Here is a 17,082-nt window from a genome sequence, read left to right as displayed (position 1 = left end):
GGTTAAGGATCGTCTTTCAGAAAAACTGCAAAGTCACGTAGCCAGGGCATGCGCAAAAGAGGAAATCGTGATCTGAAACGACCTCAGAACCAAAGATCCTCCTTCCTATGGAACCCAAGGACCAGGACACTACCAGAACTTGAAAGTCGGACTCTGATCAGAAGTGAGGGGTCCCTCATTCAGGAAGATCCAGTGTTAAATTTCCTTCCCCACCTCATCAGAAATGTTTAGAACCCTATCATAAAAGTTTAGAACCTCATGATAAATATTTAGAACCCTGTCATAAATGTTTAAAACCTTACCATAAATGTTTGGAGCCTACCAATCAAAACCTGCCTGTCCTGCCAGCATTTCCACATGCTAGCCTTTTCTCCCTAACCTCATAAATTTTGCCCCAAATCCTCAGTTGGGGAGGCAGATCTGAGAGCACATGCCCCCGTCTCCCTGCAGACTGATCTCGCAGAATAAAGCTGATTTCTCTCCCAAAAGCTGATGCCGTAATTAATTGGTTTGTTTATGCACATCAGGAAAATGAACCCCAATTTTGTGTGGTGACACTATGGTGTAGCCACAGGTTACAACTGTATATTTTGACATCTTCTTTGAGTTTCAATATTAATTTTTTACTATTTTGTTGGAGTTGTAATCTGAATAGACCCAAATGAAAAAGTAAAATTGTTATTAGATATTTCTTGGTATTACAGCTCTGAGTTATGGACCAATTAACTCTGGATTTGGGGGCATGGACATGGGGGCATCTCCCACTGTGATTAACCTTGAGCTGAGGGTTCTCAGCCTGAATTTACTGTTTATAGTTAAACCTCACCTGTTACCTCAATCAGACTTTTAAAGTTCACACCTGTCATGCAGGGTTTGTTTGCTTGTTTACAACTTAAAATGTCCCTTCTCTCTTCAAAAATCTCTTTTTATGTTTTCCTATTATTAGGAATCATTGATCTGACTTGCTTCTTTAATATCCTGCCTCACTGGGAGGGGCTATTTGGAGGCATCATCTCCTAGGAGATGAAAGACCAGTCTGGCTCAGGTGGCCTCTCTTTGGAAGATCTGATGATGTCATCATGTTGTATAGGGCCGTCCAGTAGAATTTTCTACAATGATGGACACAGCCTACATCCACCCTGTCCAATTTGGTGGTGTCAAAGATAAACAAAGCTGGAGACTAGTTAAAGGCGACAAAGACAGATTTTATTCAGTAATAACTATCGCAATAGGGAAGAGAGCCCAGTATGAACTGAACTCAACTTCCTGAAACAAAAGGCAGGAGACGTTTTAAATGCTGAGGTGTGCTAAAGGAAGGGCCCTGAAGAAAGGGCGTTAAGAGGGGGGTTGGTCTGTGTGATGAGGCCATCTGAGTTTGCTAATTGACGCTTATCTGGAGGAGACACAAACTTCTTGCATTTTTATGACAGGAGGGAGGTAGTGGTGCAAATGGGAGCAAAGTACCCACTGAAGGTGAGCCCTCACCCTCCCACAGGAACTGGGAGTGAGAGCCAAAGTGATCGCCTTGAATGTTCGAGTTTCAAAGAGTCGGTCTTAGGTCCTTGAGAAGACAGTTTTGGGTGGTAGAAGATTTCCATCTCAAAGGCACAGAGAAAGGATCCATGATTGCAAGCTTTCTCAGGCGGGCATTTTAAGGGGGGCTGAGGTCAACCCAGGGCATAAGCTGCTAGCAGCCCTGCTGGAGTTTAGTCAAGGAGAAAGTCTCTGTCAGAAGCCACTGACCACACGTGGCTATTGAACCCTTGAAGTGTGGCTAATGGATGGCAGAACTGAATTTTTAAATTTTAGTGATTTAAATTTAAATAGTGGCTGATGTCCACTGCATTGGGCAGCACAGTCTTGGAACATGCTACTGACACTTCCTTCTTCTTGGTTATCGTGTGCGGCCCCTGGTGCCAGTTCATTCTTGAACCCCCCTTCCTACCTGTTGATCAAATATGACTTTATAAAGTTAGTCAGTCCTTCTGTTCTTTGTGTAGTTCCTTATTTTCCATGACTATGTGGCCAACTCATATTTCCCTGTGGATTTTATTTCTTTGCATGTGTATTACTTTTATATTTGGGGTGAAGAAATCCATAAATGTTATTTTTTTTAAATTTCTTATTGGGGTAAAATTTACATAACATAAAATTAGCCATTTTGAAGTGTACCATTCGGTGGCATTTAGCACATTCACAATGTTGTGCAACCATCACCTCCACCTAGTTCCAAAGCATTTTCATCACCCCAAAAGGACACCTCCACATTAAGCAGTCACTCCCTAGCCTCTGGCAACCACCAATCTACTTTCTCTCTCTATGGATTTACCTGTTCTGGATAATTTATGTAAAAAGTATCATACAATATGTGACCTTCTGTGTCTGGCTTCATTCACTTAGCATAATGTTTTCAAGGTTCATCCATATTGTAACCGTATCAGTTCTTCATTCCTTTTTATGGATGAATAATATTCCATTGTATAGGTAGACCACATTTTGTTGTTCCTCTCATCTGTTGATGGACTCTTGGGGTGTTCTCACCTTTTAGCGATTGTGAATAGTGCTGCTATGAAGGTTGGTGTACAAGTTTTTGTTTGAATCCCTGTTTTCAATTCTTTTGGGTTTCTACCTAGGAGTGGAATTGCTGGGTTGTATGGCAATTCTGTGTTTAACTTTTGAGGAACGCATTTTTTTTTTCCGAAGGCAGAAGTGCAGACAGAGATCCCAGGACTCCAGAGTCCGTGCCTCCCGCCACCCAGGTACCCCGGCTGGGATAGTGTCAGCACATAGCCCCCTTGGGGCCTGGCCAGCAACTCGGGACAGGACGTGCTCAGTGACGAGGCAGAGAGACAGGAAGAAAGGGGCCTTGGAGTGCGAGGTGAGGCCCAGGTGAGGGGCAGGTTGAGGAGGGAAAGGGAGAGACAAAGGGCCGGATAGGGACCTGTTAGAGGAGGCAGGAGCCGTGGAATGAGCTTCGGGGCCTCGGGAGAGCCCTGCTGGCTGAGCCACACCAAAGTCTCCCCTGTTCCTATGGTGAGGCTGTTCCGGGACCTGCTACCTGCTGAGTTCTGGCTGCAGATGTGAGGGGATCCTGCTCACAGAGGCTGCCCTTGGCTGCCAGCCTGAGGCCCAGGCCCAGGCGACTGTGGGTCCAACAGGTGGCCCTGGGGTTGTGGTGACAAAGACGAACCTCTTAGCAGAGTGTCCTGGCAATTCATCAGAGCCTTACACTCAGAGGAGGAGGAATTTGTCATCATTCACTCACTCATTCATTCATTCATTCATCCATTTAATATGCAGCTGCTCCATGGTGTGCACTGGCCCAGAGCTGGAGGCTGTCAGAGGAAAACTCTGGTTGGGGAATGTTAGGAGCTCCTGTGTCAACCGCCAACTCCTCAGCTACATACAAGGGCTCTTCAGGTCAGGGACCCACCCAGCTCCAGGCCAAGGGTCCATTTTGTGCTCTCAGGCGGAGTCCCAGGCCACCCGCCCTCTCTGTTCCCAAGCGACACTGGCAGCTTCTGATGTGGCTGCAGAGTGAGGTTGTCTTGCAGGCCTGGGGTGAGTGGGCCCCAAAGGCCTGACCAGGGTGGCAGGGAGGAAAGTGCCCTGAGCCAGATGTTGACTGCACAAGGGGCTGCTTGCCTGCTGCAGGAATTGATGCTGCCGTGGCTGAGGCTGCGCTGACCCTCAGAATGGGGGATGTCCTGAGAGCTGGAGACAGTTTACAGGCCCAGTGCCCAACGCCCAGGGCCCGAGTGGGCGGCTGCAGTCTGTGTTATCTCTCCATGATGTTTATTGAACTGGGGTGGATACAAAACCATTTAATACAGATGACTGTCACAGGTGTGGGGAGGCACTCACCTCTCCGAGGAAAGAGTCCATGGAAAGACATGTAAGTTCACAAGCTAATGGCAGTGGATGCCAATGGCCTCTGAACTGGCATAGGCAGGACAAAGACCACAGAGAACAGAAGACACACGCTCTGGATCTGGCCCAGGGGTCCCTGCAGGGTGGGATGGGAGGGGCGACTCTTGCATGGCCTGGGGAGAGCTGGTGCTCTGAGTTATCGGCTAAATTAAGAGAAGAAAGTCCAGAAACAGGGCAACGGGGGAAGGTCAAATTAGGGGACAGATGTAAGGAAGTTGCTGAGGCAAGAGATCGGGGCAGGGGTGGCCCATGCTGAGAGTGGGGCCAGCAGCCAGCTGGGAGGAGCAGGTGGGGAACATCGGACCCAGAGTTCATCTGGAGATCAGAGCTGGGGGAGCTTTCAGAGGGGTCTGTGGGGCAGCCAGGGGGAGCACAGCAGGTGAGACAAAGCTGCCTGGGTGAGCTTTGTGGGTCTGGTGCAGCTGGCTCTCTGGTGGGCTCCAAGATGGTTATCAGCTCCCAATAGCGACTGCCTTTCCCTGCAGACTTGCTGTGTGCCTCATTTATCCTTACAGCAATCACTCTATGAAGCAGGCACCGTTATCTTCCCCATTTGCCAGAAAGGAAATGGAGGTTCAGAGAGATCTGATCAGGGTCACACAGTAAGTTCCAGAAACAGGACTTTAACTTGGGTCTGTCTCATCTCACAGATTATGCCCTGTTCACGAAAGATGCTCAACATCACTAGAAATTAGGAAAATGTAAATTAAAACCACAAAGGGATATGACCACATACCTGTTAGAACGGCTAACATCCAAATAACGGGATACCAAGGCAAGGATGTAGAGAGAGTGGGCCGCTCATGCACTGCTGTGGGAATGCAAAATGGCACACCCCCTCTCTGCAAAACAGTTTGGCGGTTTCCAACAATGTTAAACATACCCTTCCCATATGGCTCAGCAGCAATCCCACTCCTGGGTACCTACCCTGGAGAAATGAAAACAGGATCACACAAAAACCTGTACATGAATGCTTATAGTTGTTTTGTTCGTAATTGCCCCAAACTGGAAACAACACAACTAGCCTTCAACTGGGGAACACATAAACACAGTGTGGTACAGCCATACCATAGAATACTACTCAGCCGCAAAAGACAACCAACCACTGACACATGTAACAACACGGGTGACTCTCAGAGGCACTATGCCGAGTGAAGAAAGCCAGATCCAAAAGGCTATCTACTGTCCAATTCCATTCATATGGTGTTCTGGAAAAGTCAAAACTGTAGGGACAGAGAACAGATCAGCAGAGGTCAGGGCTAGGGGTGGGGGAGGGCATGACGGCAAAGGGGCAGCAGGAGGGATTTGGGGAACGATAGAGCTGCTCTGTGCCTTGATTGTGGTGGTGGTGACAGGAGCGTTTGTCGGAGCTCCCAGAATTGTACAGTAAAAAGGGAGACTCTCACTGGCGTAAATTATAGGCCAAGTGCGTGCCCTAACTCTGATTCTGTCTGCTGGAGGGAAACTTTGGACAACAAGGAGAAAGGTGTGCCTTCTAGGAGGGGGACAACTTGAGCAAAGATAGAGGGTTGAGGCAGGGCAGGGTAAGCCTGGAGTGTAGGCTTTGAGCAGGAGGGACACGGGGAGAGGAGGCGGGTGGGGCCAGCTGTGGACACCACCATTATCTGGCCAATAGCTCTGGCCTTCAGCCTCTTCCCAAGGAGACTGTGGCGAAGGCAGATGTTAGAAGTGGATGAGGTGGTGGGTGGGATGGGGCAGATCATGGGGCCAAGGGAGCAGAGCCAAGGAGACCCCTCTGTCCTCGCCTTGGCTCCATGGTGCCCTCCCTCCCCCACTGGGCTGCAGCTCATGTGGCATTTCTCCAACTACTTTCGTCAGCTCCTTGGCGCCATCTGTGCAGGAGAACATGGCGGAATCATGGGGGATGATGGGAACCAGCTGATGGATTTTGGAATCCATTCAGTAAACTTGCTATCAACATTCTGGAGTAGATGTTGAGTAGAGGTGGGTGGTGAGCCCTTAAAAATGAAGGTAGTAGCCCTGGGAGCCAGTGTGGTGTCACCAAGAGCAAGACCTGCTGAATGCAAAAGGGGAAGAAGTTTGGCAGTCAGCTGGGGCTACCGCATTGCAAGCAAGCTGGGGCAATGCGTGTGAACGGTGGGATGCTTAGGCAGAATCTCTGCTGACAGCACAGCCAGACCCAGGGGCCTGACTGCAGGGCAACGTCATCCTAGTGGGGCTGTGGGGCCCGATGCCAGCTCAGTGCAAGGCTGGGTCTGAAATCGTCATCAGGATCTTGGATGGAGACCTGAGGGTGAACAAATTCTCAGATGCCCTAACACTGTGAAGGAAAGTGTGTGTGGAAGACAGAATAGAGAGTCAAATGCTCTTCTGGTTGTGAGGTTGAATTTCAACTCAGAATAGCAATCGCGCAGCTGCTCGCTGTGTCACTGTATGAGCCTTGACTTCTATTTTCTGTATTCTGACACTTTGACGTGGGGCCGTGCTGACCCTGGAGGGACGGCCCCTCCTAGGCGTAGCCGATTCCTAGAGATGGAAAACGACTCGCCCAGGAGTGTTTTTTCAAATGCAAACCAGCTAATCCAGAACCCACACCCCAACCACCTCGTGTATTAGGCTCTCATACTCTGGGCCACTATCCGCTTGCCCCATTCCCCCAGGGCCAGCTACCAGACCACTAGGGGCAGCCCAAATGCCCCAGAGCCCCCTGAAATTATTTAAACTAGCCCATCCTAAGCCTGCGTGCCCTGCCTCACCCGTTCCTTCCTGTGGAAACCATAATAAAGGCTCTTGCCCACAGTCCTCCCTCTCCCTCCACCTCATGACCAGTCCTGGTGCTTCCCCGTGTGGCCCCCTCCTCTTGGGAACGGTGAGTAATAAATTATCTCTTCAATGGAAATCATTTCCTGATCTGTTGGTCTTACTGTAACTCAGGTTTTCTGTTACTACAATATATTTTAGAACAGTAACTCATGACTTGATATTGGTTCATAGAAAATGGCCTAGAGTTTTTGCTGAGCTTGAGGTCACAGGAGGTAATAATGGGGATTGAGTGTTTCTGTTGTTTTGCTGTGGCCGTGTGGCCACCACTGGGACACTGTCCCAGCAGTTCCTAAGGTGCAGAACCACTATGACTGAGGGCCTGGGACCGGGTGTTGTAGGATCCCTGTCCCTGGGGAGGTTGGAGGGGGTCTGGCCAGGAAGGCTGTGAACTTATTGTGGACCCAAAGAGCAAAGAGGAGGGTCTGGGAGTCGCAAAGCTCGCCTCAGATTTCTCCACCTTCTCCACGAAGTTTTGGTCTGGGAGCAGCACCTCCGTAGTGTAGCTGATGTGTTTGGAATGAACCAGGCTATAGGTGTTGTTGAACATCAGAACATCTGCATTGATGGACTGACATTCACACAGGATGCCCCACCTGGGACCCTGGCTCCATGGTGGTAAATCCCTGTGCAGGTACCCAGACCAGGGTGCCGTTGCCGCCCCTGAGAGCCCAGACCCAGCCACACACCGTGCCTAGCAGAGCCAGAGGACCCCACCTGGTGGGACCCGGATGCATGTCAAGGTACCTGCCCCCTGCCCCCTGGCTTCAGGTGGCGCCGTTCTCTGCCAATGCTTATAGAAGCCGGCCTTGAGGCAGGTGAGGCTCCCGTCCTGGGGCACCTGGTGGGCGTTGTAGCGCCGGGTGGGCAGCACCTCGGTCATCTCCCCTGCCCGCTGCCGCTCTCCCCTCTTGGTCTTCAGAAAAACCCCGGAGCCGATGTCAGCCCCACCTGATGCGAACTGCCACCTCAGGGGACAGGACCTCGGTCTCCACCCGCAGGAAGGAGTCACGGGCCACGGTGGCCGTGTGCTCGTACTGCGGCCTCACCTGGTTGTGCAGGTGGTAGCTCTTGGGCACCTCGCCCCCGTGGTTGATCTGTGGGTGAGGCCGGGTGAGCAAGCACCAGACCACGGCCATCTCGCCTTCCTCCCCACCCCTGGGCACCTTGTACCTTGCTTGGGCACTTGGGGTTGCCATCGGGGTCAGTCATGGTCCCCCCAAACTCCACGGGCAGCTGGTCGGGGCTGATGAACTTTGTCAGCTCCTGCTTCCAGTTGCCTGTGGAAGCAAGAAGGGCTCCACGGGGGCTCAGGGAGGCTCGGCAGAGGGGCCAAACCCAGGGCTGTCCTGTGGCCTGCGGTTCGTCCTTTCTGGGCTGCTCGTGGTGCCCCCAGGGAGGGAAGCCAGGTGGCTCTAGGTCTAGGCCTGGGACTCAGCATATGTTCCTGTGTTGACCAGTTCCTGCCCTCAGGGCTGTGCCTCCAGGCCCAGTACCCTGCCCCCGTCTGTCCAGGTGTTGGCCATCAGCCATCTTTGTAGGGACTCAGACCACCACCTCCTGGAGACTGAGGCTGAAGACAGGCTGACTCTGACCTGGGCTTCCCTTTCCCTTGGAGACCAACCTCAGCCTTCTAGTCAGCCCCTGCCCTCAGCTCCTACAGCTCCAACACCCTCAGAATTGGGGGCAAGCTTGTGTCAGTTCCCCCACAAGCTGCTCTGAGATAGCTAAGGGTGGTCCACACACAAAGGGACATTGTGGAACAAAGTAGAAGAAAGCAGAGGTGAACGTCCAACATACCTTAGGATAGGGTATGTTAAGCATAAAAGCAATGGAGAAATCAAAGGAAAAGCCCCCAAATGTGACAACATAACGCTAAGTCAAAAGTCAAAGACAACAGGCAAACTACAAACTGAGGAAAATGTTTGCCACAAATATGACAGAAAAGGTCAATGTGCTTAATATGTAAAGAGCACTTATAAATCAATAAGAAAAATACTTTTCTAGAAAATGGGCAAGAGATACCAGGAGGCAGTAAACGAACAAAAAATTAAAATAGCCCATTAGCATTAAAAAATTCTAACCTCACCAGTGATAAAAGAAATCCAGTGTAAAACAATAATAAATATCATTTTCCATTAAAAAAATGCAAGAGTCTTTTAAGTTATTAATGCCCAATGCTGGCAAGAGCGTGGGGAAAAGGGCACATTCATACACAGCTGATGAAGTTAAATTCTGATCTATGTGGAGCATTACACTGTGAAAGGTATCAGAAGTCCTAACACATGCATTCTCCTTTGGGAAAAAAGCTTCCATTTCTAGGATTTTATTCTAAGGAAAAAATTGGGGATATGTACAAGGATTTATCTATAAGGATCTTCACTACTGACTTTTTCCTAATGGTAAAAACATTACAAACAACCTAAATTTAGAACTTTACCAAAGTGAGAAAATGTTTATCACATAATAAGTGAATAAGGTAGGTTTCAAAAAGGCATATATATATGGTATAAACCCATTTTTATTTGTTTTTTAGTGTATTTCTCTGCAGAGACAGTAAATGTTAACAGTAGTTCTCTGGGTGACAGGATTTCCTCCTGCTTATACATGTCTATATTTTCCAAATTTCCAAACTGTATCAGTTGTACAATTTGGAAAATCTGGATCTTATTCTTCCCATTTTACAGATGAAGGAACTGAGACCCAGGGCAATTGGCTCAGCCCACAGGTGGCTAATAATTGGCAAAGCCAACCCTCTTGAAAGCCATGGGGAACATCTTGGGGGCTGAAACAGGCTCAGAGCTGCTGAGGGAGCAGGGTCTCCTGGGGTCAGAGATCCCACCCTGTCACCTCCACATCCCCACGTACACATCCTGGGCTGGTTCCCTCACCTCTCACAATTAAATTCGCAAAATCTCAGAGGAATTTGCCCTGAGTGCTGTGAGAAACTATGCAGCCAAGCTCAGGTCAATGCACGAGCTACAGGTGTCTAAATACTGCCCCCTGTGCCCCCTCCTTCCTCACCCTCAAGGCCCCCAGGCGCAGAACCCTGGCCTCTGCTGCCAGCCATCCAAGACATCGATGCAGGAGGCACCCCAGACACCCAGAGCCCATCCAGGTGAAAGCAGCCGCCATCTTCCAGTTTGCTGAGTCCTGGTCACAGATCTTCCTTGAAGCAACTAGTGCAGATTCTTGGTGCAGGAGGATGACCTCACCCACTGCAGGTCAGAAAAATCCCATTCAGGACTCTGGAAGTTTCCCCTCCAAGTGGCTTAGACAATAGTTCAACTTCAGGAATGAGGCCAACTTTCTTTTAGCAAAATAAAGATTTGATGTTGCACAGTGTGGCTTTTTTAAAAAATTGAGATATAGTTTATATAGCATAAATTTCACCTTTTCAAAGTGTAGAGTTGAGTGGTTTTCAGGATGTTCACAAAGTTGTGCAACCATCACCACTATCTAGTTCCAGAACACTTTCATCACCCCAAAAGGAAACCCTGTACCCATTAGCTGTCATTCCCCGACCCCTCCCCCTCCAGCCCCTGGCAACCACGAATCTGCTTTCTGTCACTGCAGATTTGCTTATTCTGGACATCTCAGGTCAATGGAATCGCACCATATGAGGCCTTTTGTGTCCAGTTTCTTTAATTTAGTATGATGTTTTTGTGGCCGTTCTTAAATTTTTTTAATTTTTAGGTTCTTTGCTATCTTAGGTTGAGCATAAAGAAAGGAAAAGGTAGGCTGGCTGCCCCTGGGGCCCAGGACTTGTCAGGGCCTCCCTCCCCTCCTCAGAGCCCCAGAGCTGACTTGCTCCCAGCCCCCTCACAGAGGAAACAGGAAGGGGGGGAGGGGCTTGAGGCCAAGGGCAGGTACCGAGGGGGAGGGGAGGATCAGAGGGCAGGTTGGAGATGGGCAGTATGAGAGGGGAGGGACATCCACAGGGACCCTGCAGGCCTGGGAACAAGGTCCTGTTGTGACCCGCTGGGCATGGGATGGTGACATCGGGGTGCCAAGTCCAACTTGGCACAGCCCTGAGAGACTGTGGGTTTGAAAACATCCCTGCAAACGGGAAGTAGGGAGCTGCAAACAGGGCCTGGGGGTGAGGAGAGAGGACCCCACCCCCACCCCACATCAACAAGTGAGGGGCAGAGGCCCTGGTGTGTGGACCACCCTGCGCCTCCTGGTGGGGTTACCTCACCTCCTGGGCAAACTCCACTCCTGGCTTCCACAGGTGCCTCAGGCTCAGCCCCTCAAAGTCAAAAACGGCCGTGATTTTCTCCACCTTCTTCCCCAGCTGCAAGGGACGGAGGTGAGACCCCATGAGGGTCAGTGTCCCCCACACCCCACCCCAGGGCACTGACCTGGCTTATCCCAGCTCTGCCTGGCATGGAGGTTTCATGCCAGGAAGCCAGGTGCCAGAAGGTGCCATCCCAAGGGGCGCCCTTCCCGTGTCTGTCTTCAGGAGGGCAAGTCGCTGTGCCTCAGTTTCCTCCTCTGTGCAGTGGGGCTGAAATACCTGACTCCCCCCATGAAGTGAGGCCATAGAGGGCAGCGTGGCCCAGTGGGTTGAGCAAGGCTTCGGGTTGAGCAGGGCCAGTCAAGGGGGGAGTGTGTCGGGGTAACGGCCTCTCTGAGCCTGCGTTCACTCCACCGGGCTACAAGGAGCAAAGGAGCTCAGGGAGGCGGTTCCGGGTGTGATGCTCAGGGGAGTGCCTAGCGCCAGAGGGCAGCTTGGAGGGTGCTGGGCTGCGGCTGCCCAGGGTGGAGGGCTGGGAGGGGCCCCGGGTACCCTCACCTCCTGGCTCTCCTGCTCATACTCCCGCAGAAGCAGCTTGCAGCTCCAGAACTTGTCCCTGAGCAGCTCCTGTCTGGAGATGGAGAGAAGGAAGCCCTTGAGGGCCAGGCCTGTGATAACGTGGTACCAGACAGGGCTGCCCTCAGATGCCATTGGTGGTTTACAGCCTGACCACCTGAATGCACAAGGGAGAGGGGCTGGGGAGCAGGGGCGGGTTTGAGGGGGGAGCCAGGGTCCCAAAGGAGGGGCCAGTGGGGACCAAGGGGCTCACCTCTGGGGGCTGCCATGCAAGGGTGTTGTCCAGGTCCTATTGCTTTCAAAACTCCACGTGCTGCAGAGACAGCAGGAGCTGAAGACCCCGCCTGAGCCAAAGGCCTCTGCAGGGACCTGGGGACACCAGGCCAGGCCCCTCTGCCCACAACCACTGAGGGCGTGCCAGAGCATCCCGGGCTCCGCTGACATAGAACTGGGGTTGGGGACAGGAGGGGGATGGAGGGAGACATGGGTCTGACATGGATGAGGAGAGAGAGACTCAGAAAGGGACAGGTAAGGGCTGCACTCAACCTAAATGTCCACCCTCATGGGCTGGTTAAATAAACACTGGCCCCTCCATGCCATGAAATGCTACGTAACCATTAAAAAAGCCAGATGGATTAAAACATCCTCAAATAGACAGATCTCCAAGACACACATATTCTCTACTGAAAAGAGTGAGTTGCAGAATAATACTTATAGTATATTATCATGTATTCTAGGTGTTTCTATTTTATTGTATTGTTTATATTATATATAATATATAATATTTTATATATATATTTCTGCATGTATACATGGAAATGCATTGAGAAAAGTCTGCATGATACACACAAACTGGTGACAATGGTTATTTTGGGGGCTCAGGCTTCAATGTTATTAGTTAAGTTTGGATTTTTTACAATGAGAATATGTTCAGATGTTCCTTGTATAATTAAACTTTTTAAAAAATAACATATCAATAGAGCTCTTCACCACTGCCAGCCACTCTTCAGTCCTCAGATCTATAATTCAACTGGTCCATGGAGCAGATGGGACCAGCTGTGTCCAACTGAGAAAGGGCTGCCAGAGGAGGGCATTTAAATCAACCACATAGAGTCACCCCTCTGGAATATTCCACAGCCTTCCAACTACACTAGAGAAGAAGAAATTTTTTAATGACGTGGAGAAATGGTCCTGAAATTATCACTGAACAAAACAGTATATAGCGTATATGCTTGATTACATTAAAAAATTATATGTAAAGTTCCCTCGTGGTGGTGGTGGGATTACAGGGGATCTGTGTCACTCTTTGTGCTTTGCTTTTTCTATACTTTCCAGATACTTTATGATAGATGTGCCCTGATATTATCATCAGAAACACCCACTGGATGTTATCAATGAACTGGACTCAGGTCCTACTGAGCTGTCCCTGCAGGCTGTTAACACAGTCCTTTGCTCCAAGGCCGGCCCCGGCTGCCCGGGCGTTCCCTGGCTCTCCCAGAGCCGGCAGTGTTCCTCTTGGCTCACCCCTGAACTACTTCAGCAGCACTTCTGCTAAGTGCCCCTGGCTAGTGAGAACTGAGCGGTTTCCTTTGATCCCCAAGACTGGTCCCCACTGACTTCATTTGGGCTCAGGACAACCCGGAAAGGTCGATGGGGGAGAGAGTCTAGTGCCCCATAAACAGATGAGAAAACTGAGGCCCAAGAGTCAGGGGTCACCTGCCCTGGGTTCCATCCAGCTAGTAAGAGGCACAGGTGGGGTTAGACCCAGGTCTCTGGGACCCCGGTCGGATTCTTTTCTGATTTGATGGTAGTTTGAAGGGCATTATGTGTGGAGGGAAGTGCCTGAGCGAAGACTTTGAGCTGGGAAAGTGTTACAACGTATAAACTACACACCATGCTCAGAGGCAACTTGCCCTCACAGGTTTACAAAGGCTGTTGCTTGCATATGAAGTATTCTGGGCTTTCTGTACATTCAGGGAAGTACACTCTTGTGTACTCTGCAGTAGGTGGGGTAGGTGTATAATCAACATGGTTTTATAGTGGTTTCCTCACGGCAGCCAAAATCAATTCCAGCCTTAGCCTGTCAGGAAGGAGTCTGAGTGTGGGAATTCCAGCCACATTCTCAGGGACACGGAGAAAGGGTCTCCTGTCTGTGCACTCAAATTCTGTGATTCCAACATTTATTGTAAGAGCAACCCTCTTCCCTATCCTTGTCCCCAAACTCTGTCTGAAAAGATGTTAAACAATTGGCCTCTAATGTCAGACTAACCGGGCTTTGCCACTTGTTCGCTGAGCGACTTCAGTCAAGTGGTTTAACCTCTCTGAGCCACAGTTTGCTCCAATACAAAATGGGGCTGATAATAGGACCTACCTCACTGGATTGTTGTTCAAAAAAAAAGAGAGACAATAATAAACAAAAATTGCTTTACTCAGTCCCGGCACAGAATAAGTGCTCAAAAGATAGTAGTAATTATTGTTACTCCTTGTGGTAGCCACCTCCAAGATGCCTCCAAGATCCTCACCTCCTGGTATTCACACCCTCACTTAGTCCCCTCAACACTGAGCAGGGCTGACCTGTGTAACCAATAGGATGTTGCGGAAATGATGGGATATGACTTACGAGGCTTGGTCATAAAGACATTGCCACTTCCTCCTTGCTCTCTTGGACCACTTGCTCTGGGGAAGCCAGCCGCCGTGTTGCAAGGACGCTCAAGCCATCCTCTAGAAAGGTCCCTGAGGAGGAACTGAGACCTCCTGCCGACAGCCAGCACTGGCTTGCCAGACAGATCAGACATCTGGGGAGCAGACCCTCCAGCCCCAGTCAAGCCTTCAGATGAGTGCAGCCCTGGCTGATGTCTTGACTGTAACCTCATGAGAGACCCTGAGCCAGAACCAGCCAGCTAAGCCATGCCATAATTCCTGACCACAGAAACTGGGAGATAATAAATGTTTATGGTTGCTTTATATGGTTATGTTTTGGAATAATTTGTTACACAGCAGTAGATACCTAACACACTCCTCTTTTTTGCCCTTGCCCTTCATCTCACTCTGCCCTCTATCCTCACTTTGGGGCCAGTGTAGGAGGAAGTAGTCATTGGGGCTGGGCAGGACAGATAGGACATCTTGGATGTTCTCCCAGAACTAAGGACAGAACTAGTGCCCCTGCCATCAGGGGATTGGCCAGCCACCCTCGGGCCTGAAGATCTCGCCTGCCCTTAGGAAAGGGGTTGTCTGAGTAGAGAGGGCCCCCCAGTGCTGAGGAAGCTGGGGCCTGGGTCAAGTCGTGGCAGTTCCCTTTCTCCCTCTGGGAAATGGGACAATAATGAGACAGCTGTCAAATCTTCAGAGAGGATGAAATGTGGAGTAAATGAGGAGAAGTTTTATGAGCCTGATTCTTCCCTCAGGCCTGTGGGGGCGTGGAGGGGCTTTCTTCAGAACCTTGATATCCATCCTCAGGGAGCCTCCAGGCCAGTTCAGGTGGGAGAGTAAGCGACATGGAGTCTGAGGCTCAGAGAGGTTAAGCAATTTGCCCAGCATCACACAGTCAGCAAGTGGCAGAGCTGGGAGGCAAATTACACATGTGGTCCAGAGCCCATCGTCCAGGCCCGAGTGAGGGGTGGCTTGGCCCAGTCTTGGGGAGCATCCTCCACAGACAGGCCCCAGGAGCTGATCGGGGCAATTCAGCTGGCTTCCGGCCCACCCTGGAGGGACTGAGGGCTGAGGGTGCCGCTTCTGCGTGGATGTCACTGACTGTGGACCAAAACCAGACTTCAATACTGATGAATCTAGTAGAGGAAAGAGCACTGGACAAGGAGTCAGCAGTCCCAGTATGGCCTTGCATGAGTCACTTCCCCTCTCTGTATGTCTCTCAGTCTCCTCAGCCTCCAAACAGGGGCTCCAAGGACTGGCTCAGGTTCCGCCCAAAACAAGCTGATAACTTTTGTCCTTAGGAACAAGAGAGAGTGTTTGACTCTGGGCTAACCATTAACTCAGTCCTGACACGATATTGCTGTTATACCCATTCCCCAGGTGAGGAAACTGAGGCTTAAACTGGTGACGTGACTTGCTCAGCTGACATCTGAACCCAATTCTTGACCCCAGTCGTCTTGTAAGAGGACTTACTCCTGGCCTGGGTGGAATATGCAGAACCCTTTGATGGCAGGAATCGGGGCCTCCATTGGGGGCTTCCATGCTCATAGAAATGGGTGAATCTCCCTGGAGCCCACACTTGCCGTGTGCAATCACGAGGGAAAGACCCTTAGGACCCCATAAGGCACTCGCCACAGGCTGGAGAGGAAAACCCAGGCCTGCCCCTTTCTCCCCTGGATGAGGACGTGGTCTGCTACGCCACCCTCCCCCACTGGGCCAGCAGCCCTCACCTGCGCTGTCCAACATGGTAGCCACTAGTGCTTGAAACGTGGCTAGTCCAAATTGAGATCTGCTGTGAGTACGAAATACACACAGGATTCCAAGGACTTAATACAAAAAAAAATCTCAGTAATAATTTTTATATTGATTACATGTTAAAATGATAATACTTTGGCTATATCAGGTTAAATAAAATATATTATTAAATTTGGTTTCCCTTGTTTCTTTTTAGCTTTTTTTTTTGTGTGTGTGAGGAAGATTAGCCCTGAGCTAACATCTGTTGTCAATCCTCCTCTTTTTTCTGAGGAAGACTGGCCCTGGGCTAACATCCGTGCCCATCTTACTCTACTTTACATGGGACGCCTGCCACAGCATGGCTTGATAAGCGGTGCTTCGGTGCGCGCCTGGGATCCAAACCTGCGAACCCCGGGCTGCTGAAGTGGAGCGAGAGAACTTACCACTACGCCACCAGGCCGGCCCCTCTTTTCACTTTTTTAAGGTGGCTACTAGAAAATTTGAAATTTTCCTACGTATGTGGCTTGCATTTGTGGTTTGTGTTATATTTCCATTGTGTAGCACTTGTGTAGCCTCGGGGCCACTAAGACCCTCAGAGTCAGGAAAAGACTCAGAGCTGCAGAGCTCCGAGGGACCTCAGTGTCCTTGGGTGCTGCCTCTCTGGGGCAGAAGGAGAAACTGAGGCCAGTGTAGGGTTCTCTCCCTCGGCTCACCTGGGCCAACGTCTTCTCCTGCGATGGGCTCAGGTCACCCGCTTGTCCGCTCGTGCTGCCCATGGTGGTAGGGGTAAGGTCCAACTTGCTGTTCCTGGTCCAGGCCCAGCTCTGTGGCTCCTTCCAGGCTGCCTGCCTTTAGCCCAGCTGGCAGCTGCTCCCACCCCCACCTCTGCCCAGAAGCCCCACCCCCTCCTCCTCAGGGTGAGTGGTGGGGCCCATTCCTTGCTAGGTGCCTGAGGCACTGGCCTCTGGACTGACTATCCTGGGTTCAAATCCTCATTTGTAAACTGAGGACAGTGATGCTTGCCCCACAGCGTTGAAAGTGTTGTTGAAAGTGACACCACATGTTGTCACACACACATGCACGCACACGCCTGCACGGGGCTGTTCTCCACCCTGTCTCTCAGTCCTCCACCCTCTACTCCATCAGATGCCTCC

General features: G+C 50.6%; 1 protein-coding gene across 1 annotated transcript; it reads right to left on the bottom strand.

The window, feature by feature from the left end:
• Positions 1–7,024: 7,024 nt before the first annotated feature.
• LOC101389610 (SEC14-like protein 6) lies at positions 7,025–16,704 on the bottom strand. Its single transcript, XM_087423592.1, is given in 13 exon segments — positions 7,025–7,290; positions 7,531–7,712; positions 7,714–7,829; positions 7,906–8,051; positions 9,301–9,309; positions 9,482–9,537; positions 9,631–9,680; positions 10,931–11,026; positions 11,528–11,672; positions 11,674–11,702; positions 11,799–11,902; positions 14,593–14,686; positions 16,642–16,704. Coding segments are annotated over 13 exon segments (1,356 nt in total).
• Positions 16,705–17,082: the final 378 nt, after the last annotated feature.

The sequence above is a fragment of the Ceratotherium simum genome, chromosome 35 (assembly GCF_057802395.1).
Source record: "Ceratotherium simum simum isolate JZ-2026a chromosome 35, ASM5780239v1, whole genome shotgun sequence".
NCBI classification, from domain to species: Eukaryota; Metazoa; Chordata; class Mammalia; order Perissodactyla; family Rhinocerotidae; genus Ceratotherium; species Ceratotherium simum.
This window is presented reverse-complemented; position numbering and strand designations above follow the sequence as displayed.